The sequence below is a fragment of the Archocentrus centrarchus genome, chromosome 7, assembly GCF_007364275.1.
Source record: "Archocentrus centrarchus isolate MPI-CPG fArcCen1 chromosome 7, fArcCen1, whole genome shotgun sequence".
NCBI lineage: Eukaryota > Metazoa > Chordata > Actinopteri > Cichliformes > Cichlidae > Archocentrus > Archocentrus centrarchus.
Window position 1 is genome coordinate 28,288,091 of NC_044352.1, and position 23,126 is coordinate 28,311,216.

Below are 23,126 nucleotides of genomic sequence, written 5' to 3' on the forward strand. Positions count from 1 at the left end.
GAAGAGCTGGACAGCACCAGGCCCTGATGTGACTCACACCTACTGGCTAAAGAAGCTAACTGCACTCCATGAGCGCCTGGCAGCACAAATGAACCAGCTACTAAACACTAAGACCCACCCAGAATGGCTGACTGAAGCCTGGACAGTTCTAATTCCCAAGGATCCCCAGAAGGGAACGGTCCCATCCAACTACCGGCCAATAACCTGCCTCATGGCAACATGAAAACTTCTGTCAGGCATCATAGCACTAAGATGAGCAGGCACGTGGCACAATACATGAGCAGGGCCCAGAAAGGAATTGGCAGAGATACCAGGGGAGCAAAAAAAAACAACTACTGGTAGATAGGGTAGATAGAGCAGTCACTCGAGATTGTAGGACTAGACTGACCAACCTGTGCACACCTGGATTGATTACAAGGAAGCTTATGACTCAATACCACACACATGGATCCTGGAATGCCTAGAACTATACAAGGTCAACAGGACCCTAAGAGCCTTCATCAGAAACTCAGTAGGTATGTGGAGAACAACACCAGAGACCAACTTCAAGCCAATTGCACAAGTCACCATCAAGTGCAGGATTTACCACGAAGATGCTCTGTCCCCCCTGCTGTTCTGGCATAGTATACAGGAACATCTATGCCGAGTATGAACTGGAAATCATGAGGTCAGAATGGAACATTCCCCCATGGATGGTAGAGAATGACCGAGCCAAGATCCTGTGGGACTTCCAGATACAGACAGATCAACAAGTAATGGCTAGCCAATCAGACATAGTAGTGGTGGACAAAAAAAGGAACAAAGCCATAGTGATAGATGTAGCAATACCAAGTGATGGCAACATCAAGAAGGACGAACACAAGAAGCTTGATGGTCTCTGGAGCTTGAAAAAAGGGCGACTAGACTTCTTTTTGTTTCCTGAAGATGTTTCACCTCTCATACGAAAGGCTTCTTCAGTTCTCAAACCAAAAGGTGGAGAGACCCAGGTATTTAAACCCCAGTGGGCGTAGTCCCCTGGAGGTGGCTATGATCCTCTATTGTTCATGTGCATGATCACATGCGCCAAGGTGTGAAAGGAGGCGTGGGTCATTACAATCAGTGGTTTCGGGTGAAACCAATTTGGGACTTCACTCCATTGTATCAAGTGACCTCTTGAGGTCACCGGAACAAAGGTGTGAATGAGAGTTGAAGCGCCTGAGGATGGAGCTCAGGACAGCATTGTAAGCAGGGGAAAGTTGGTGACGTAATCCCCCTCCTCTGTTCAATGATGGTTGTTCACAGTGGACTATGACCTGGATGACTGAGAACCTACACAGACAAAACAAAAAAAACCTCATTCATGATTGTTCTTCTATCCTCCTGCAGTTTCTTGTCATTACATTTAAAAATTTCTTCATCATCCACTAAAAGCGGAAACTAGATCCCACTATAAAAGAACGAAGAGATTCCTTGTGATATTTAATTTTCAAAAACACATTTTTGAATAGTTTTTGCCTATTCTGACTTGTTTAATTCTTCTGCTTAAAAATACACCCAATCCATCACTGCATCCAACTTTTGATGCCTAACTCACACAAGTTAATAATTGATGACTGATTATCATTCTTTCTGTATCACACTGTTGGCCAGGGATTAACTATACATGTTGCCATTATCATAAAAAGTGACAAGTTAATATCCCTGTAGGCCACCCCAAATCGTTGTGGTTTTTGACCCCTTGTAAAACCATACTTTTTTATTTAACACCCATCTCCTCCCCCTCCTTCTCACCTCAGCAGACCCCACCTTGTTATGGGTAATATAAAACCTTTGAAGTAAATAATTTACTTTGAAGCTTAGGTGACAAAAGTAAGGCACTAAAAAACTCAATTATGCATTTGCTTTGTTCTTTTAGGCCATCTTACCAGTGTGACAAAAAAAAAAAAAGACTGGGGATTTATAAAATCATCAATTTTTACTAAATCTCAAGATTCTTTTCTTGAGAAATCAATAAAAGCAAGACTTTTCCTGTCTGCAGCGGTCCCTCTAAGTAAGGCTGTAGTCACAGAGTCAACACTGGGGTTTAGTTTGGTTCAGTTACTGTCTGTGTGTAGTTTTACTCACAGACACCTCTGCATCTGCCCACCACAGAAGGGTCCTGGGTTTGTAATCAGAAACCCTGGGGCAGGCAAAGAAATTAGAGACGGGTTGGCTGACACAAGAGTAGACAATTTTTCAGCTGGTTTACAAACAGGTAAAGAATGGGATTAGTAATGGGACCATTCCAGAAGCAGTATCAGGAATAGGAAGGATAGTGCTAAGCCCAGGAGATGACATTGACTGGGATGCTGGATGGTGGTGAGGACTATGAGCTGAGCAGCAATGAGGGTGAGGAACAATGTTGGCAAAAGCAGGCATATCCTATAAGGACAACTCCTGGGCACAATCAGGCAGGTTAACTGGCATAGAGCAATCTTGAAGTTGTCTTGAAAAGGAACTGGCTCAGCTGACTGGCTGGTCTGTATCAGTCCAGGAGGTTTTTTGGACAGTAATAGACCGGGAAGCAGGCTGGAATCTAAGTGAGCCCCAAACTAACTCCCCCATGCCGATGATTTTTATGTAGGTGCCAAACGATAACATACACTTTGGGAAAGACAGACAACAACAAGGTGATGAAGCTGAACAGTCAAAGCACTGGGTGTATGGGAGTGTCTCCACAAACTACTTAATAAGCTTATATTAACATTTTCACACGTGGCTTTACATCATAAATATAATACTGCAGAATTTCTCAATGGTACACATGCATTATTTAAATGTGCCTTCTTCTTAAAGCTGTAACAGTCTTGCAGGCTCATAAACTGGAACCAGTGAGTGAATTCGATGAGTGGTGGAGAAGATGGTGGACAGAGAAAGTAAGCTTACGAAGATAGTTGTGAATTTTCCACCTGACAATGGTCATCTCCTTGAGATCTACCATTCAAATGCAGATTTTCCAGCTCCCCATCAAAAGCATATTTCCTGACATTAATAACTCTCCAAGATCATCCCTTATGTGGCAGGCTTGTCAGAGAAACCCAGAAGAATTTTCTCCAAGCATAACATCCCAGTATACTTCAAACCTAGTCACACTGAGGTGGCTGTGGCTCAGGAGGTAGAGCAGGTCACCTACTAATTGGAAGTTTGACAGTTCGATTCCTGGCTGCTCCGGGCTGTGTGCCAAAGTATCCTTGGGCAAGATACTGAACCAAAAGTTGCTCTCTGACGCAAGCATTGGAGTATGAATGTGTGTGAATTGTAGACAGTAAGCACTTAGCTTAGTTTCATATAGAATTGCTTGTGCCATCACGCCTTGGAGCATGTGATTATGCACATGAACAACAGTGAGTCACAACCACCTCCAGGGAACTACGCACAGTGGGGTTTACATACCTGGGTCTCTCCACATTTTGGTTTGAGAACTGAAGAAGCCTTTCGAATGAGAAGCTCCAGAGGCTACTATGACCTGGATGACTGAGAACCTACACAGACATACTCCAAGATAAAGACAGAGTGGCTATGATTTTGTAGACTGCATGAATTATGTGGTCAGCATTAAGGTCAGGTCAAAGAAAGAGTTTTTAAAAAAATGAGCAAACAAATTGTTTGCCTGGTTTTTGAAACAAAGCTACTTTAGTAAAACAATAATAAGATATTTAATACAAAAGGCACTGCTCGGTTGAGTGATAAGTCCAAAATCCAACATGTAAAGAGAAAGGAAAAAATGAGAAGAGAAAAGAGGAAGTTCAAAATACACAGGACAGGTGGAAGGTTAACTGATGAACACAGAATAAATACACACACATACAAGGAAAGTAACAAGGACACAATCAGCGCTGAGCAGATAATAACAAAGATGAGAAAAGGACAAAGACAGGAAGTGAAAACACAAGATGACACACAAAAGCAATAAATTCCACAATAAGATAGGAAGTAACTGAAAAGACAGACAGAGCACACACACACACACACACACACACACACACACACACACACACACACACACACACACACACACACACACACACACACACACACACAAACAGGAAGGCATGGCTAGGGAGGCACAGAGAAAAGGAAAACATCCAGAAACACAGAACACAGGAGCTCAAAGCATGACAGGATATGATTCCTTTCCTGGGTTCCTTTTAGTCTGGTATGTAAATATTCATCTAGTTGGAGTTGAAGCTTATCAGTAAGGTAGGATATTGTCCTAACATCTGGTGCAAAGGTCACACTTCCCACATTCATAAGAGATGGGACAAATCAGAACCTACAGACTCAGCATTGCTGTCAGTGATTGCCTAATCATTTAGCTGTACTCTAACGAGAAAGGCTTCGTTCTCTGAAAACACTGCATTACCTCTGTATAGACCCTTTATACTTTAACTAAGAATTCTGTTTTATTTGTATATTTTATTGCTTTCAAGAGCAGTTTTAAGATCAACTTTATAAATGAAATTACTGTTCAGTTGGAAGTTTTTTCCTGGCTTTTTAAGATGCCTTTATTAGATATTCCATGGCAACAGTGACAGATACAATTTAAAAGTCTTGTGCCAACCCTCATTTCTAGTTATTGCGCTAAAAAATGTGTATGCATAAATGAAAATACAGTATATAAGGCAAAAACAGTACAATTCTAACAAGCTTTATTCTTCACCAGCCTGAACTCTCTGATTCAGCGTTCTTGTCATTTCTTTAAGTAGTTTTCAGGAATGGTTCACAGACATTCAAAGCTCTTCTTTGGATGTTTCTGCCTTTTGTTCTGTTCCCTGTCAAGATGATCCCACTCTGTTTCAATAAAGTTTAGGTCCAGGCTTTGAGGAGGCCAATCCATGACTGATGGTGTTCCACTGTATGTTTTTCTAGGCAAGCCAAGCCAAGCCAGTTTTATTTATAAAGCACTTCAAAAACAGCAAGCGCTGACCAAAGTGCTGAACAAAGAAAACAAGACACAACAGCACACAAGAAAAGTGTAGATAAAAAGGTAACACACAAGATAAAAGCAATCATAAGTCAAATAATAAAATAGTATAAAATAACTAGATAAAAATAATGTGCTCCCTCTTATGTATTCCAGTCAAAAGTCGTGTGGCGGCATTCTGGATTAGCTGAAGACGAACCAGGGAGCACTGGTTAACGCCAATATACAAAGAGTTACAGTAATCCAGCCAGGTCGTAACAAAGGCATGGATCACAGCTTCAAAATGATCTTTCGACAAGATAGTTTTAATCTTGGCAAGCTGTCTTAGGTGAAAGAAACTGGATTTCACCACAGCAGTAATCTGACCCTCCAACTTAAGACTCTCATCCATCTTTACACCCAAATTTGTGACCGAGGGCTTTACATACTGGGACAAAGGAGCCAGATCCACAGAAGTTGACCCCCCAGTGACGCTGGGACCAAAAACAATCACCTCCGTCTTATTTTCATTAAAATTCAGGAAATTCAAAGCCATCCAAGCTTTGATTTCATCAAGACACTTTGTTAGGGTCTGTAAGTAGTTCGAATCGCCATGTTTTAGGGGCATATATATCTGGGTATTGTCAGTGTAGCAGTGGAAAACAAATATAGAGAAAACAGTAACGGTCCAAGTATTAAACCCTGGGGTACCCCACACGACAAAGGAGCACAGGATGATTTAAAATCATTTAAGCAAACAGTAAAAGTTCTCTGGGTCAAGTATGATCTAAACCACTCTTGCGCCATGCCCTGAATACCTACACACCACTCTAGACGAGATATTAAAATACTGTGGTCCACCGTATCAAAAGCAGCTGTCAAATCTAAAAGAAGTAAAATCACATAGTCACCTGCATCTGTAGCCAGGAAAATATCATTAAAAACCCTTATCAAGGCAGACTCTCTGCTATGAAGAGGCTTGAAGCCAGACCGAAAGACCTCGAGGATATCATTTTCATCTAAAAAGGCTTTCACTTGGCTATTTATGGCCTTTTTCAGAGTTTTAGAAAGAAAGGGGAGCCTCAAAATAGGCCTAAAATGAGACAATACAGTGGAATCCAGTCCAGGTTTTTGATCAATGGTAAAACTGTCACATGCTTAAAAGAATCAAGAACCACACCAGAGGACAGGCTGCTGTTAATAATAGCAAGAACAGCTGGGCCTAATACGGGAAAAACCTCTTTAAAAAATTGAGATGGGATAACATCAACCGGGAAGCCTGAGGGCTTCTAGTGGCCGACGGTCTTATATAGAAAAGACAGAGTGACAGGCTCAAACTGGTGCAAAGCAGCAGAGCAGGGAACAGAGACTGATGGGTCAGAAGTAGGAGGTGAAATGAGAGCCCTAAAATTTTCCACTTTTGCCACAAAGAAATCTCAAAATTTCTCACAAGACTCAGGTGAAGTCTCAACACCGGCAGATTGAGGGGCGTTCAAAACATCTATCCCAAAAACAGAATGTGATTTGGCCGAACAGCTTTTTACTGTCAGGGATAAAAATAAGATAGATTCTATAGCCAAGTACAGGGTTGGCTAGAAAAGGAACACACACACACACACACACACACACACACACACACACACACACACACACACACACACACACACACACACACACACACACACACAAAACATAACAACCAAAGACAAAATTAGATATTAAGACACAGATTTCCTCCCTCCTATAATAGGAAATATTTAGTAATGCAAGAAACATTTTACTCTGTACATAGGATTTAACTGGATTTGATGAATCTGTTAAAAAAAAAGCCTCTCAAAATTAGAAAAATACTCAGAAGAGAAGGAGACCACGTATATTTTGCTGTTTGGTATATACAAACATGTCACAGCCTGCATACAGTATCTGTATTCACACACATAAGCACACACACAGTGTAAATACTGTACATCATTACACTGTCTCAATTACAGCATTAGTGCTATTCATATCATTGTTATTCTTTACTTTATATTCTGATGTCATGCAAATACTGATTATTTAAGATTGCATGCTAATAAAGGTCTTTGAATGTGTTCTAATTGAGCTGAACTGAATTGGTGGAAACAAGAAGATAGTAAAGTATTGGAAAAGGAGGTGGAGCTATCGCGAGACTCAAATCCATACACTCTTATGGACCCGTCCACCACTGCAGACGTCCCTACTACAAATGCATGCTGGAAGGCATCATTTAAGACACCCTAGCGACACTCTGCTGTCTCCTTCTCAGCCAGTCAGCATCCATTATGCTGATGATTGCCTGACTACCAGCAGCTGTAGGAATGAGTCTTCTCCAACTGCTCTGATGTCCACGTATATTAGGTTCATTAATATAGTTTACACTTTTTAAATTGCATGTATTTAATTTTAAATGAAAGGGTGTAATTTGTTACTAGGTGATGCAACTGCTGACAATAATTAAGCCCAGATGTAAACCAGATGTGCAAATTACAAACACATCTCCCCATTCTCTCTCTCTCACTAAGATATGGGACAGGAGCAATATATCTTTCAGACATGCTTGCTGTACACAGTAACTATTAGCCAGGTTTGTAGCTCAAAGTTTAATCCGCTGTTATTAAACTCAAAGTATTTAATTTACTTAAGAATTTTTGTGTAATAATGTTTTCTTTGCATATTGCAATGTGTTTATGCACAGATTCTTCTTGTGTACAGAAAAGCTAACGGCCGTCGACGTCACGACGTCTGTACGTACTCCTGGTTTGAGAAGTTACGCAGGACGCGCCGTGGTTCTAAGAGGAAGGAAGATGGCGGATAACAAAGGCGAGGAAGATATGGAACCGTCTGCCAACTCGGACTCAGTGCCTTCACTGCAAGATACCGAGGGGTCAGAGGGGAAAAACGAAAGTGCAGTAATAGTTATAGAAACAAATTCAAAGGGAGAGGCAGAAAGCGAGTCCCGCGAGAGCGCAAACGAGGCTCCTACACCCAACAGTGAAGGAGGGGACGTTAGCAACAGCAGTAGCAACGGCGGCAGCAGCGGGGCTGCTGGTGCTGTAGGAGAAACCAACGGTAGCGCGAGCCCGGCTGGGACCAGTAGCACCAATGCAGAGACGACTGCAGCTGAAACTGTCGGGGATGCTCCAGTTGGCGGACTCACCACTGAAATGTCCCCCCCTCCTGCGGCTCCGGCGGCCACGCCGGTATCCGCTCCCATTAATTTACTGGATACGTGCGCAGTGTGTAAACAAAGTCTTCAGAGCCGAGACTGTGAACCAAAACTTCTGCCTTGTCTGCACTCATTTTGCCTGAAATGTATCCCGCAACCGGACAGACAGATAAGCGTACAGGTTCCTGGACCACACGGACAAACTGATACGCACATAGGTGAGTCCCCCCCCCCCATAAGTGAAGCAGGCCTCGGGTCTGTCATCTGTTGTCAGTTTAGACAATCAGAAGTTTGGGATTCAGCAGATGGGAGCATAAACGATAGTGATTGTTGTAGATATTTGAGGTGGACCATGTGGCACCTGTATGATTCTTTAAACCTGAACCTTGTTGTTGGGTAGATGGCCAGTACGTGGTGAAAATCTTAACCGCCACGAATTTTTAATGTCCGCCACGAATTAATAACGTCCACCACAACAACTATAATCAGACACCAGTGAGCAACACGAATTAAAACCACTTGAATTGAAAATACAAGAAAGGACCTCACTCCCCTTCAGCAAGCCCCTTTGCATACTTTAGACAGCAGCTAAAGCATAAGAATGGCTACTGATCAGACAAAGTGGGCTGCTGCTGATCACTGCATGCTTGGTGCATAAGAAGTATATCAGGAATGACTACTCTGCCGTGGTGTGTCCAGCTGTCCGTGTCCAGTCAAGGCTTTAGTTACAGCAAATAACAAAGAGGCGTTCATCTGCAGAGAGAAAATCATTTCTGTACACATAGAAACCCAAATGTTTATCGCGTAGACAGCAGTTCATAGACGTGCATTTTATTAAAATACAGAAGGGTCTGCTATAGAATTTTTTTCCTCTTTATTACAATACAAGTGTCAAATTTATTAGATCTCTTGACAGTGACATTTTCTCATCTTCCCTCACGTTCATGATGTAAAAATCATAATTACAAGATACATAATGATGCAATGAAGATCTCTTGTCCTCATGTTTGCTACCTCACTGTTTTTAAAGTATGTACACATCCTAAAGACTCCATGGTGCTGATACGTTTTTGGTAAGCTTGATTGTCAGATACTTGGCACAAGCACCAGGACTCAGCATTTCAGCTCGTGTATGAAAAGCTTTATCCTGAGAGCAGAGTCAGGCTTTTAATCAAAACTACAGCTACGGCATGTTTGTCACGTCTGCTCAGTGAAAACAGAGAAGCAGACCTGGCTTTAAATTTTCATTTGCTCCTCATGATTAAATTTATATTGTCTCACTATTTGTACTTTTCAGTCAAAACTAGCATCATACTGGTAGACTTCAGCTAGTGAAACTTCAATATAGAGACTCACTTTTTGCCCATTGTTGCTTATGGAGAAGTTCATGGCTCTTTGATCTCGTCACCATTGTTTTCACTGTCTGCCCTGAACTTGCATGGCCTACCTTGTCAAGGGCTCCGGGCTGGCTTATTTTCCCAGTCTTACTGTCTACAAGTTCACTGTATGCTGATATACAGCAGTAAACATGCCATTACAGCAAAATTTGCAACAGGCCATCAAGGATTTTACAAATGTGTGCCTTTACTGTCACTGGTTGACATTTTGTAGACTAGCTTAACTCATAACTTATTGGATTGGGCTGATTTTTATATAAATTTGAGGGTCATCCATGAATTATTCTGACTACACAAGTTTATTGTGCAAGAAAATACACTTTACTGAAAAAAAGTACTTGGTGACCTATGCATTACAGCTACAGGAGCTGCTTGGCCATGGAAATGCATGCCATGAAGCTCCCGTGTACAGTTTTTGTCCTGATGTTAATGCCAGACCAGGTTTGGAAGTCTGCAGTCAGTGAGTCAGCAGAGCGTGGTGACTTTTACACACTGTGTGCCTCAGCACACAGTGACCCACTCTGTAACTTTATGTGGTCTGCCCTTTTGAGGCTGAGTTGCTGTGGTTCCTAAATGCTTCCACTTTGCAATGATAACACTTACAGCTGATTGTGGAATATCCAGGAGGGAAGAAATTTCACAAACTGCCTTGTTGCAGCAGTGGCATCCTCTTACAGTACCACACTTGAACAAATGTTTGTAAAGGCGGACTTCATGGCTAGGTGGTTGATGTTACACACCTGTGGCAACAAGACAGAAAACAACTAATAAAGATAAAGGGACCTTGTAGTGCACAGTCTTTTGTCCACATAGTGTATAATCAAGCCACTTACAGGGTTCTAGCCAGCAGTTGATCGCCTGGCGCTGCACCATGCTGCGGTTGCCACACACTGGGCTGAGAATTTTACTGGTTTGCTGTTCTAGCATTGCAGTTAGCAAGCCAGCATGCACTCCATGCATCTTATTTTAGAGCAGACTAGGGGGATCCACACTCCAATCAGATTCAGGTGCCTTCGTTGACATGTAGGACCAACCATTATCACAGAATATTACATATATAACATTATCCAACTGTTCACATCACTGAATTAGCAAGCTGGCACGGCATTTAGCAGTTAGCATTATCTTACTAATGCTAATTACCCACCCCCCTCTCCAAAAAAAAAAAAAAAATCACGCTTGTATCATGGGCTGAAATTTTTCTGGCTAGAACCCTGACTTATGAGAAACCAATGTGTGACCTGGTAGTCTACACCACTACATTCCTTGCTAAACCAAAAGACCTTGAAAGTTATTACTCATCTTTAGCTAAGTGAGCAGTTTGATCTCCTTACAATAGCTGTCATAAAATTTTTTTATTTTTGAGTCATTTTAAATATCACACCAAGTTCTGTTTTTAGGAGTGACTCTTGTATCGCTTTCAGTATCACATGGCTATCACTCATCATGGAATATACTGTTTAGGGAAATTTGTATATTTACCTTTTGTAATAAATATGTGTCACACCCCATTCACTGTTGAAACAGTCAATCTTTTCATTTCTGAATGAGCCTTTTGTCACTGCCTGGGCATACCTGGGCTGGTGTTGTGGAAAGCAAAGCAGAGTTGTTTCCCCTTATTTAACATAGGGTACTTTTTGGATCACAGAAAAGTTTTGATAAGATTTGGAGGAAGTCCCCCAATTTTCATGTACATGCACTGGAGGAACTAGGAATGGTTACATTTCTTAGAACCCTTTTTTTAGAAGGAGGTCTTTTTTTTTTTTTTTCCTTTCCCCCCCCTCTTTAAAGCTCCTTCAGGGTAGGTACTCACCAGTGCAGGAGGGCCATTAAGAGATTTAAGTGCATAGTGCATGTTCAGTGGTGCAGTACAGGCATCTTGGAAAATTATTGACCAGTTGCTTTAAGAGCTCCATCCTGTGTAACGTTTTACTAACCACATTTGCACCATTGATTAATATGATATTAATATATATGGCACTACAAATTATGTGATCTCAGCCCAAGTAACAGCACTGACCCAGGTATGCTTTAACTGGTTGCTGGGAAATTCTTGTTAATTACCAAATTTTTTATAAACGTTAGGGTAATTACATCGAGTTGACTTCTTTATTAAGACATGAAACTAAAGAGGGTCTTCTTTCCACCACAAGTTTTTATTATTATTGCTTTTTTTTTTTCTTTTTTTTTTTTTGCAATTTGTTATTTTCCACGATTTTTTTTTTTTTTTAACTTTGTTTTTGATTTATTTTCCTCAATTTCTGTTTTGTTTCAGTTAATTTCCAGATTATTTCAGTTGTGCTTTCAGTGTTTAAAATGTCTAGTGTAGCTTTTATTTGTGTCTGTACTTTTATTTATTATATGTGGAGGGTGCAGTATAGGCCGGGGTAGAGATTTTAATTTTTTCAGAATAGATAATACAAGATGTGGTAAAATGACAATAACCTTAAAACATACCACACAAACTTTTTTTTTTTTTTTTTAAACAGGTTTAACAACAATAGTAGTAATAAATTACACATACAGGAAGACAACAGAGATGCCTCTAAGCTGACCCAATTAACGTAAACATTTTAAATATATAATAAATTTGTTTACCACACAGTTGTCATTACCAGTTAGATTAATGGTTAGGTGAGTTTAATTCAGTGGCTTAGTGGGCAAAGAAGAGGAGTAACTAGTCTGGCATATGTTGAACAAATCATAGCGTTTTTCTCCGCTTTTTTGGCTTGAAATGGTCCTGAATTGAATTAAACTGATGAAGTCAACAATTCCTTCATGTCTCTGCCTTCTATACTTCTTATTTATAATCTCGACTGTAACAGCTGCCATCAGCTTATAATTTATCATTAACTGTTTTCACACATAAATGTCAGACAATTTTGGGATAATTGGATTGAGGTAGCATCCACAGTTTTCCTCTTTCATATCCAGCACACAGCAGGAAAGTCTAGTCTGTTTCAGACATGTTCACACATTACTGTAAATACTGACTGTGGTTTAGGTGAGTGAGCTGCCTGGATACAGCTTAAAGGACGCAGGACACAGGATGGTGATGCGGTAGTGGTGATTGGAATGGTAGCTACTCTGGTCTCTTATTGATACGGACTTTGTACTAGTTCTCTGGCAGGTTAAAGACCCAATAATGTCTGCTGGACATTTGCATTCACACTTTTGTTAGGTAAATTGGAATTCACTGCACCACGTTTGTATCTTTTTGCATAGGTGTTTGGCTATGCAGAATGATGGATGCTGCTAATGCAAATATGTGCATTGCAAAAAATAAAAAAAACTAAAAATATCTCATATCCCGATGATGCTGCATATTGAAAAGTTCCCTTGAACAGGAAAGAGTGACAGCAGAGTTCACCATGAAGACAAAGAAGCGTGAAAGTCTGAAAGTCTAAAATCATTAGAAGTTGCAATAGAAGTGGCTGCATTGGACTTTTCATTTTTAACGCGCTTCACTGCAAAGTTCTGTGTGCATTATGGCTTCTCTATTCTCTGCAGAAGGTGCTAAGCTGAAGAATTGAAGGCAGCAAAAACACAAGCTGCCAGCATTAACACTTCCGTAATTTTCTTTGACACGACCCTCTGGTGACAGTACACTGTTACAACATATAGATGTTGGTCGCATTACGGCACCATTTGCCGCTTTTCCACTACTGACTACTCAGTTTGGCTCTACTCGGTTTCATTCCTTTTCTACTGCAATTGAGTGCTGCCTTAGCAAGGCAGCCTGTGACGTCATCACTATGTGACACACACGGTCGTTCCGTTTAGCTCCCTCTGGAATCTGTCATCAGCCACCAAGCACAAAAACATCTGTGTTTGTTAGTGTGAAGACATTTCCATCGTCTTCTTGTGAAGGAATTGCTCTCATGACTCATCTAGTGACCTCACCTCCTGGCCAATCAGTGGCATGAATTCTGTTGGTGTCGCATTTTCGGCTCGACTCCAATCACTTGGAACCAGGGCTGAGTAGGAACTACTACTACTTCTACCAGGTACTACCACCTAATGGAAAACCCTAAAAACTGAGTTGAATCGAGCTGAGTAGGTACTAGTGAAACAGCAGTAATTGAGAAACAATGCCAGTCCCTTTAGTCTGACAAAAGGTCAGGGCTGCAGTGGATGTGTGAAATCAGTTTACCTTCTTGGTGCTTATCCTCTTACTGTTAGAAGCATAGTAAGATCCAGGAGTAGCTGACCCGGTTACTGAGTAATGCTTTATCTGATGTACAAAGTTAGATGTGGACTATCAAGCTCATCATTGCTTCATAACCAAACTTAATCTAGTTCTTATCTGTTTTTCGTTCAGCATTACTACTACTTGTGGTTAACCTGTTGTTGTGAAGGTGACTGCCATCAAGAGTCATTTATACTCGGGGCACCTGGGTGGCTTAGTGGTGAAGCTGGCGACCACATACACACGCCGCGTTGCGGTGCGGGCGGCCCGGGTTCGCGGCCCGGCCCAGCGCCGATTTGCCCGCGTGTCTTCCCCTGTATCTTTCCCCCATTTCCTGTCTCTCTCCACTGTCACAAAAAGCCGCTGTGGCCAAAAATGGGAAAAAAAAGTCATTTATACTCTTTGAGACGTAATGTCAGTGAATTTCAAGATAATTTTGGTCCCAAATTAATTAAAGATTACTTTAAGCATTGTTGACAGCTTGTTCTGGTCCAGTATTTGCACTAGTGCCATCTACCACATACACAACTATATTAATAATTGGCAAAGCAATAACCTGATTTAGTTTAATTGATCTGTGCATGCGGGTAATTAAAGCAAGCTGCTATAGTTCTATTTTCCCCTCATATTTTCTTAAGCAGAGAGCCCAGTCCTGTTTAAAATATGGTTATGCTTATATAGAGTTTTGCAGCTGAGCATGGTCCGCTCCGGTTCAAAGTGACATCTGTGTGGTACATTTGTTTTTGTGTGTGTGTGTGTGTGTGTGTGTGTGTGTGTGTGTGTGTGTGTGTGTGTGTGTGTGTGTGTGTGTGTGTGTACTTTTGGGTTGTGTGGGTTCTTCAACAAAGTCCTAGTCCAGCTGCTTTCACAACCAATCACACAACAGCCCATGCAGCTGGAGCTTACACAAACCGGCTGTGTGCTGTTCGAGTCAGTGTAGACCAGCTCCAACCGGTTTACTCTGGTTTTACATCGGCTGGCTTGAGGGGAGGGGGGATTTATAGATTTATGGGGTAGAGGAGTGGCAATATGTTGCACTACTTAATTTAAGGTATTTATGTGAAGTTTAATCTTGTGACCAGTATTAGATTTTAGAAATTATGCGGAAAGCACTGAACTAATTATTTGTTGGTGTCTGATTATAGCAGTAATTCCATTACCAAAGACAAATAAAATGATTAAGTGGAACAGCCGTTGTTTTCTGGCCATGTGATTTAATATGCTAATAAAATGCCAACAGTGATGAGATTGAATCTTCTGGAGATGGGCGCTAAATCAGTTAGCTCCCATGAATAGGCATGGATGTTCCACTGTGCCAAGAAATCTTAACAGGAATTTACCTAAAGGAAACTATGGAAATTATAAGAGAGTCTGCTGAAGGCCACTTGTTAATCCCTCTTATTTGAAACAGGACTTTTCTTATTTGAGCGTTAAAGAGCTTAAAAAGCCAGGTAATAAACTGCATATGGGTGACCGCTTCTTTGGCTTGTTTCTGTTGTTTTTTGGGGTTTTTTTGTTTGTTTTTTTTTTTCTTTCCAAATAGTCATCAGTGAAGTATTAATCTGTCGTTCAGTGTTTGAACTTTTGGCTTCCTTTGACCGCTGTTTCTCCTTATTTTCTCTCTTCTGTCCTTAGTTAATGTTATGCGGTGTTCAGTTTGCCACCAGGACTACAAACAAAGTGATATTATTGACAACTACTTTGTCAAAGATACCACAGAGGCCACCAGCACATCGGATGAAAAAGCTGCACAGGTATGTTGACATGGTTGGCTGTGTGTATCTGGACCAGTGCTTGAAGGCTTCTCTGTGCTGTTTCTCTGCTGTTTGGCAGGATCTCAGCTCACTCTTGGGATTCTTTCCTTTTTTTTAAAAAAAAATTAAGCAAAGACAGAGTCTTTTTCTGACTCACAGTAGTTGTCTCTCAATAAACATCAGGCCCTTTTTGTTATAAATACATAAATACTAAAAATCAGATTGTACATGATCCTAAGTCAAGTGGGAAAGTAGACAGGAATAATATGGAATCATTATAAAGACAATTTCTTTCACTAACTCAAATAAATTGCATCCCAGAGCCATATTCAACTTGTTTTTTGTTTTTGTTTTTAAGAAAAGAGGCATTAAATTAAAAATACATACAGTTTAATACATTAATATAGCTTTTTCAATCCTTCTGGTTATGAAGGGATACATGCAGCTGTTAAGCAGTAATTGAGCTACTCATCCTGTGCCATAAATTTATCTGTGAGAGAATACATATTCAATCTCTATTTAATAATTTTCTCTAATTGTGCAGCTATGCCTTGGTTCGCTGTTGTCAGCATTTGGATAAGTACCATCCAGTCATACCTACCACTGTGCACATACATGTTTAAATACTTAGACACCCACCACAACCTTTACTGTCTCATTGCCCATGTATCTTAATGCAAAAGTGACCCATAGGTAGCCACTTGCTTTAACACAGTCCTTCTCAAATAGTGGGGGGCGTGGTGCACTACCGGGGGCGGGCACGGCTGACCCCGGGGAACATGCTTTTTTTGCCGTACTAGAATAAAGTGTAATTACAGCGGCGCTCTCATTGTCAGTGTGCGCAGTAAGCAATAGCTCTATGGTGTATGGTCTATGGTGTGTTTTTTTTTTTTTTTTTGCCTACTCACAGCATAGAGCAGGCTCCGCCGCAACTATTTATAATTGCGTCGGAAAGTGGGGGAGCGCTTTCTTCTTCCTAGGTGGGGGCATAACAGAAAATAATTGAGAAGCACTGCTTGAACATACCAGTACTGCAAGAATTTGGGCTGACTAGTTCCAGATCTGTTCCCGTTCAGGTCCATCCTACCTCACCTAAGAGCCAAGTCATCGCAGTTGCACTTCATGTCCCCCACTGTCCCAAGTACAGTCCTCCTTCATGCACTATACTGGAAGCACATATTAAAAGATTTTCATGCACAACGGGGTTATCTTTTTCTGAGCTGCATTTTCTAAACTCAGTTATCTCTTGGTGTTTATGAAACCAATAAATAGTGACAAATAAGTAGCTGTAAACAGCCCTGAAGTGGCTGGCAAGCAGGAGTCACACAGATCTGGCCAACAAAGTAGGCAGGTTCAGAAGCCCAAAGCTAGCACATTCACTTAAGCTTACTGTCATTTACCAGCATCAGATGAGTTCATTCGATTGCTGTTCATACAATTAACTGGTGTGGCTTCTTTTTTTTTTTTTTTTTTGCATCTTGTGACCAGAAGGATAGTTCTGTGTCAATCTCTTATTAAAGCTGTAAATATTGACACCTGCTTTGACAATATTGGGAGACCGAGCCTTTGCATTATTTGCCGGGCCTTATGCCTGTTGGGTATTGAGCTCATAGACCGGCTGCCATGTTTTTCTGGTTATAACTAATGTTTGACCATCTGTTACCTACTTTACTATGGGGGGGGGGTAAAGAACATCCTAGTTGTAGGAAAAAGGAGTAGTGGTTATGTGCTTCTTAAGGTAATAATGGGAAGATTGACATTAAAGCTTGTTCCTTTTTTCTTTGTTTGTGAGAGTTTTTGTGAGAAAATAACCCTGTTCCAGGGTTCATCATTTTTAACACTTATCCAATTCGAGGTCATGAGGGTGGGGGCTGGCGCCTGTCCCAGCTGGCACTGGGTGAGAGGTGGGATGCACCCTAGAGAGGTCATCAGTGTATCGCAGCACTGAGAGAGCGCGAGAGAGAATCATTCACGCTCATATTCACACTTACATTTCAGTCTCCATTTAAGCTATCGTCCCTTTGGACTGTGGGAGGAAGCTGCAACACATGGTGGAAAGCCAAGCAGGCACAGTGAGAACATGTAAACTCCACACTGAAACTGTGGCCTGTGACATGATGAAAGTCGAGTAAAAACGTCAAGGCTACTTTCAGAGGCTTTGTCTTAGGTGGTTGTGAATCTCAGTTGGATTTTGAATGTTTTTCTACCACTGGAGCCCAGGGCCCAGTTGTTCAAAAGTAATCTGGCAGTATTAATCCAGTCAGACAGGATCAGATCCTGAAATCTGGTTCTTCAAAGGAAAAACAGAATTACGTGATCAGATAAGGTCACATAATCCTGTTTTTGATCTAGATCAAACCTCCGGTTTGTGGTGTTCAAAACATTTGAATAGGATAAGGATTACTTTGAGCCAGAATATCAGGATTACCCTGATTCCAGCAGAGGGCTGGATTCAGAAAGGATTACGAAGGAAAAAAGAAATAAAAACTCAAGAGGTAGTCAAACAAGAAATCTAGAACTGATAACCAGAACTAACGGTCATTATCTTAAGCCTTAAGGGAATGACAAATTGCGTTTTTGCCCAACTATAGTAACACATTGTATTAGTGTATTTATGGGCGCCTGGGTGGCTTAGTGGTGAAGCTGCGACCACATACATATGCCGCATTGCGGTGCGGGCGGCGTGGGTTTGCATCCTGGCCCATCGCCAATTTGCCCGCGTGTATTCCCATATATCTTTCACCCATTTCCTGTCTCTCTCCACTGCTAACAAAAGCCGCTGTGGCCAAAAACGCAAAAAAAAAAAAAAGTAGTGTATTTATAATATATTTTGATACACTTATTTTGTACTTTTATCTATGATTTAAAGGACACCTTCAAAATCTCCACATACATTATCTCATGTGAATTCTGGATTTGGTAATCATTAAAAATATGTACCTGGATCAAAGTGATCTTTACAGTTCAACCAGGACAAAAGTGAGCTGGATTACATGATCCATGGAAGGAAAAGAATGGATTACCAAAACCAGATAATTTTTATCGGATTAGACCTTTTGAACTCCTGCCTTAATTTTTAATTTTTTCTAAATAAAATTTGAAATGGTCTTTGTTTTTTAAATTATTCCGGGACATTAGTTCAGTCCCTGAAAACAAGTCACAAAGAGTCATTTAGATTCTTCAAGCAGAAATTTTGCCAGTATGTTAATGTGTGGAAGATTTAGTTTGTTTTAATCTTATTTTAATTTTCATTGTTGTCATTTTCTTCTTGGGATGGTTTGTAGGCCTCGTGTGTGTGTGTGTGTGTGTGTGTGTGTGTGTGTGTGTGTGTGTGTGTGTGTGTGTGTGTGTGTGTGTGTGTGTGTGTGTGTGTGTGTGTGTGTTTTTTTTTGTTTTTTTTTTTTTTTTTTTAATTTTATTTGAGACTAAGTCTTTTTGGTAGTACTAAAATATGCTGCAAAAGACACCTGGGCAGTCTGGCCGTGCTTACTGATATATCAGCCAAACCTCGTGAACTGATAACAGCCTGTCAACAAATGAAATGGTATTTACTGGTGTCAGTGGTTATGTCACATTAATTTTGCATTGAAATGAGATGTTGTGATGAAAATATGAAACAGAAACAAAATATTAAAACAATTAAGTTATTTTTCAATAATGGCACAAAAGAAAAATAACAAAAAAAAGCACAAATAAACAGAAAAAATTATTTGGCATCAGCTATTGGCTAAATTGTTATTTTAAACATCTATATCAGCCTAAAATTTAACAACCAGGTCATCCCTTAAAACTTAAAAATATATTTATGTTGCAGTGAAAAAGTTGTTTTTTGTTTGAATTTCAAACTTTCCTTTACTGCTTCAAATAACCATACTCTGCGCCTTCTGACCCACTAGTTGGCCCCAGATTTCACAATTAAGTAATCCTTTCATTTTTGAGAATTTATTTGTGGGTATCCTTGCTTGGTGTTAACAGATGAGGGTTCGGTCTTAACCAGATATCTACAAAACACTTGACCATGATGATTAGGGCTGCAACTAAAGATTATTTTCATAGTCGAATAATCTGTCAATTGTTTTTATCGATTACTCAATTAGTCAGTGATTATTTCAGTCTTACCTCACCTGTTCAAGCCTGCCCACCTGTTAACATCCCCTTGTCTCTTATCACAATTAAAATAATGATGCATAAAAATACGAGTTTGAAACTAATCCAGTGTATTTTAACATTAATGTGACCATTGCAATAAATATCAAATAAACAATGCATATTAAAGTGAATGCAACTTTTATTTTTAAATGAAAATATAATGTGCAAATGAATAAAAATTGCCTCTGTCGAAAAGTTCAAATAAGGCTTCAAATTAAATCAAAAATTTTTTTCCGTCCAAAACAGCTGAAAAATTTACAGATGATTCAGTTCATATAGAGGTTTACTATTCAGAATGAATGCTGATATTAATGCAAGAAAAAAAATAGGAGCCAACGTAGCTGCTCTTATTGTCCTTCACTCGTTAGCTAACATAACTGAAATGGTGCCGCTTAGCAAACATCATCCATGAGAGCTTGTTTCCGACAGGTCAACTAACAGAAACATTACTGTACAAACATTAGACAGAGAGCGACAGATAGATAGTACCAGACCCACTTCACTGCCTTTAGGCGATTTGTTTATCTTATTTATGACCTTCTCGGTCTCAGAGAAAAATATGTTTATCTTATCCTCAAAGGTTTTGCCAAAACATGTGCATCTGTGTCTAAGGGGAGAATGAAACTGCCAAGTCATGATTAGGAATATGTGAGATGGAAAGGTGTCTTTCTTTTATGGAGCTTTTATTGCTGATTGGAGAAGCTTGTGCCATGATGCCGGAACCAACCACTGGATGAACCAATCTGAGAAGGCCAAGTCTAAACCACTGCTCTCTCCAACTGTTTTTGAATTGATAGTGCTTGTAGATAGCGCTTGTAGTATAAAATTGTTATGTTTAGCTTAGAGTAGTGCTCTTCTGGGGAAGGGAGCACAGGCAGCTGGCTGGGAAGGCCTGTGCCTCCCTGAACAAGATTTGCCCACATGTACATGTGATAGCTTCTGATTCTTTAATAGATTAATTAAAAAATTATGACATTTCAAGTGTTTCAGGTGTCTTCCTTCACAAATAAATAACACGCCCTGACAATTACACTGTCCCAAAGTCAGTGTTACAAAAGTATACTGCATTAGTATCATGGCAGCATTTTTTGATACTTTGTTTAGTTACTTTTAGTTGCTAATTGCTGTCATTTTTCCAAGGTGTGCACAAGTTGTGAGGACAACGCAGGAACCATAGGGTTTTGTGTGGAGTGTGGAGAATGGCTGTGTAAGACCTGTGTGGAGGCCCACCAAAGGGTGAAAATCACCAAGGACCACAAAATTCGCACAAAGGAGGATGCTGACGCTGCCTCTGGTAAGATTGCGACCCTCACGACGAGGTTTTGGCCATTGTTTAGTGAAGCTGAAACCACCAAAACCTGAATGAGGCAAACTGTAGCTGACATGCAGTGAATGTGCTAAAGCTGATTGGTTGTTGCCATGGTAATAGTGCTGGAGATCTCATTGATTAGATGGAACCCCTCAGGCTGGAGAGAGGATCTAATCTCAGGTTTTCTTATACCTTCTTTTCTTTTTCTTTGCAATCTGGAAAATGCTTTGCCCGCACTTGTTTGTTAGAGCTTCCATTGTTTTGTTTTTTTGTGGTCGTTTTCCTCCTTGCCCTTAACACTCTATTTCTATGTGTCTTCAGAGTCTGTCAGTGCCTCAGGGCAGAGACCTGTTTTCTGTCCCATCCACAAGCAGGAACCACTGAAGCTTTTCTGTGAGACATGTGACACTTTGACCTGTAGGGACTGCCAGCTGCTGGAGCACAAGGAGCACAGGTAGCTCAACACGCGCACACATCTTTTTCATCTGAGTCACTTGTCTTTCAGCTGTTTTATCTGTTAAAGCACCTGTATTTTTTTTTTTTTTTGCCTAATTGTATAGTATAATTTTTACCCCAATAATCCTAATATTGTTAATGAATATTGGTCCGATGGTCTGCATTTTGCATGTTACGGGTCATTTTCATATGCTGTAAAGTCCTGCAGACCGTTTCCCCCAGTAAACATTAAGGTTTAATAATGATTGACTACCCTGCTGGCAGCCAGTGGTTTCTGGTCATTTCACCTCTTTCAGTGGTGATACACCAAATTTCCATATGGCCGTCGAGTTTTAAAATGTGTTTGTCACAGGTTAGCAGTCAGAAGTGATATAATAACTAATATTTTTTTTATCTTACATTATTCTGGTCAGTATCTCAGTGTGCTTTACAGATGCACATGAGCAGTTACCCCTAAGAGAGACTCATTTTGTAGGCACGTCATCCTTTTTTTTTTTTTTTTTTTTTTTTATATCTGCACCAAACGAATAAAACCACTGTCATCTAATCAATTGAAAGTTGTTGGTGACTTGATGATATCAAAGTTTTTCTAGAAACAACTGCTGCCACTCTACAGCCATCTTAGCAACCCTAGGTATTTAGCTGCGCAGTTATTTTGAAGTCCCTATGTAAATGAATGGAGAGCCATAACTTTAATGTCAGTGGTCATAAAAAAGGACATAAAAACATGCACAGAATCACCAATTTAATCTAATGCTTCAGAAATTTGGTGACTTTGCCCAAATTAATTTTCCCCACAAGTTTTGCTTCAGCTACACATGCATGAATCTGCCCGACGTTATGACTTCATTAATAGACCAATCTAGAGGCCTGAAACGATCATCGTCTTTGGCTTCTTCCAACAGAGCTCTGAACACGTCATGTTAATACACTTCATGGACACAGTAAACCAAGAAAAAGGAGAAGTGCACAGAGTTCACTGTAGTTTGAACTGCCATGAACCCTTATTGTGTGCATGTATTAGTGCAGCAGCACGTTTGGCTCATGTGTTTTCCGGAGTCAATTGTTCTGTTCAGGGATCTTTGAGTGCTGTCTCTCTATTCCTCTGATGTTATCCTTCAACTCCCAGGTACCAGTTTCTGGAAGAGGCTTTCCAGAATCACAAAGGCATCATTGAGACCACTATGGCTAAACTACAGGAAAAGAAGACTCTTGTCCATTATTCTGTCTCTCAGGTGCAAAGCAGGTACGACAGTTTCATGGCCAGTTTCTTCTCCAGTCCTAGCTGTTCACACAATTTGTGCATGCATATACTTCTGGCTGGTATTTCTAAGTAAATCAATGACGCTCTCTCTTTCTTACCTTAACCCAGGTTAAAAGAGCTGAGTGAGACACACAAGAAAGTGGAGCATGAGATAAAAATTGCAGTATTTACTCTTATAAATGAAATCAACAAAAAGGGCAAGTCCCTGCTGCAGCAGTTGGAGGTAAGCGAATATTAGTCGAAGCCAGTCTAGACCAGAACTTAATAATGTGCTGCAAAATCATAATTGCTTTGGTGGAATGGATTGAAATTACGGCAGCAGTACTTGAATGTATTTATGAGACCTCAGGCTGTTCCAGTGGACTCACTGCAACAGCACTGAAACATAGTAATTTCACTGAAATTGCACAGTAGAAGATATGTGGTTGGCAAAAGACTTTTCTGTAGTTTTTTTGTCTGAACTCTGGTCCGTAGTTGCAGGCATCTTGGCAGCTGAACCT

At 40.4% G+C, this 23,126-nt stretch overlaps 1 protein-coding gene across 4 annotated transcripts in view; it reads left to right on the forward strand.

The window, feature by feature from the left end:
- The first annotated feature begins 7,669 nt into the window (after positions 1-7,669).
- Positions 7,670-23,126, forward strand: part of trim33 (tripartite motif containing 33) — a 34,006-nt gene continuing 18,549 nt past the window's right edge. For 3 of the 4 annotated variants that reach the window (XM_030733432.1, XM_030733433.1, XM_030733434.1), the window contains exons 1-6: positions 7,671-8,326; positions 15,330-15,448; positions 20,738-20,891; positions 21,228-21,360; positions 22,492-22,608; positions 22,735-22,849. In XM_030733432.1, the coding sequence (XP_030589292.1) occupies positions 7,747-8,326; positions 15,330-15,448; positions 20,738-20,891; positions 21,228-21,360; positions 22,492-22,608; positions 22,735-22,849 (1,218 nt within the window). In that variant the 5' untranslated portion in view covers positions 7,671-7,746. Of the gene's footprint in view, positions 8,327-15,329; positions 15,449-20,737; positions 20,892-21,227; positions 21,361-22,491; positions 22,609-22,734; positions 22,850-23,126 lie in introns of all 4 variants that reach the window. The other variant, XM_030733431.1, reaches the window with a different exon arrangement.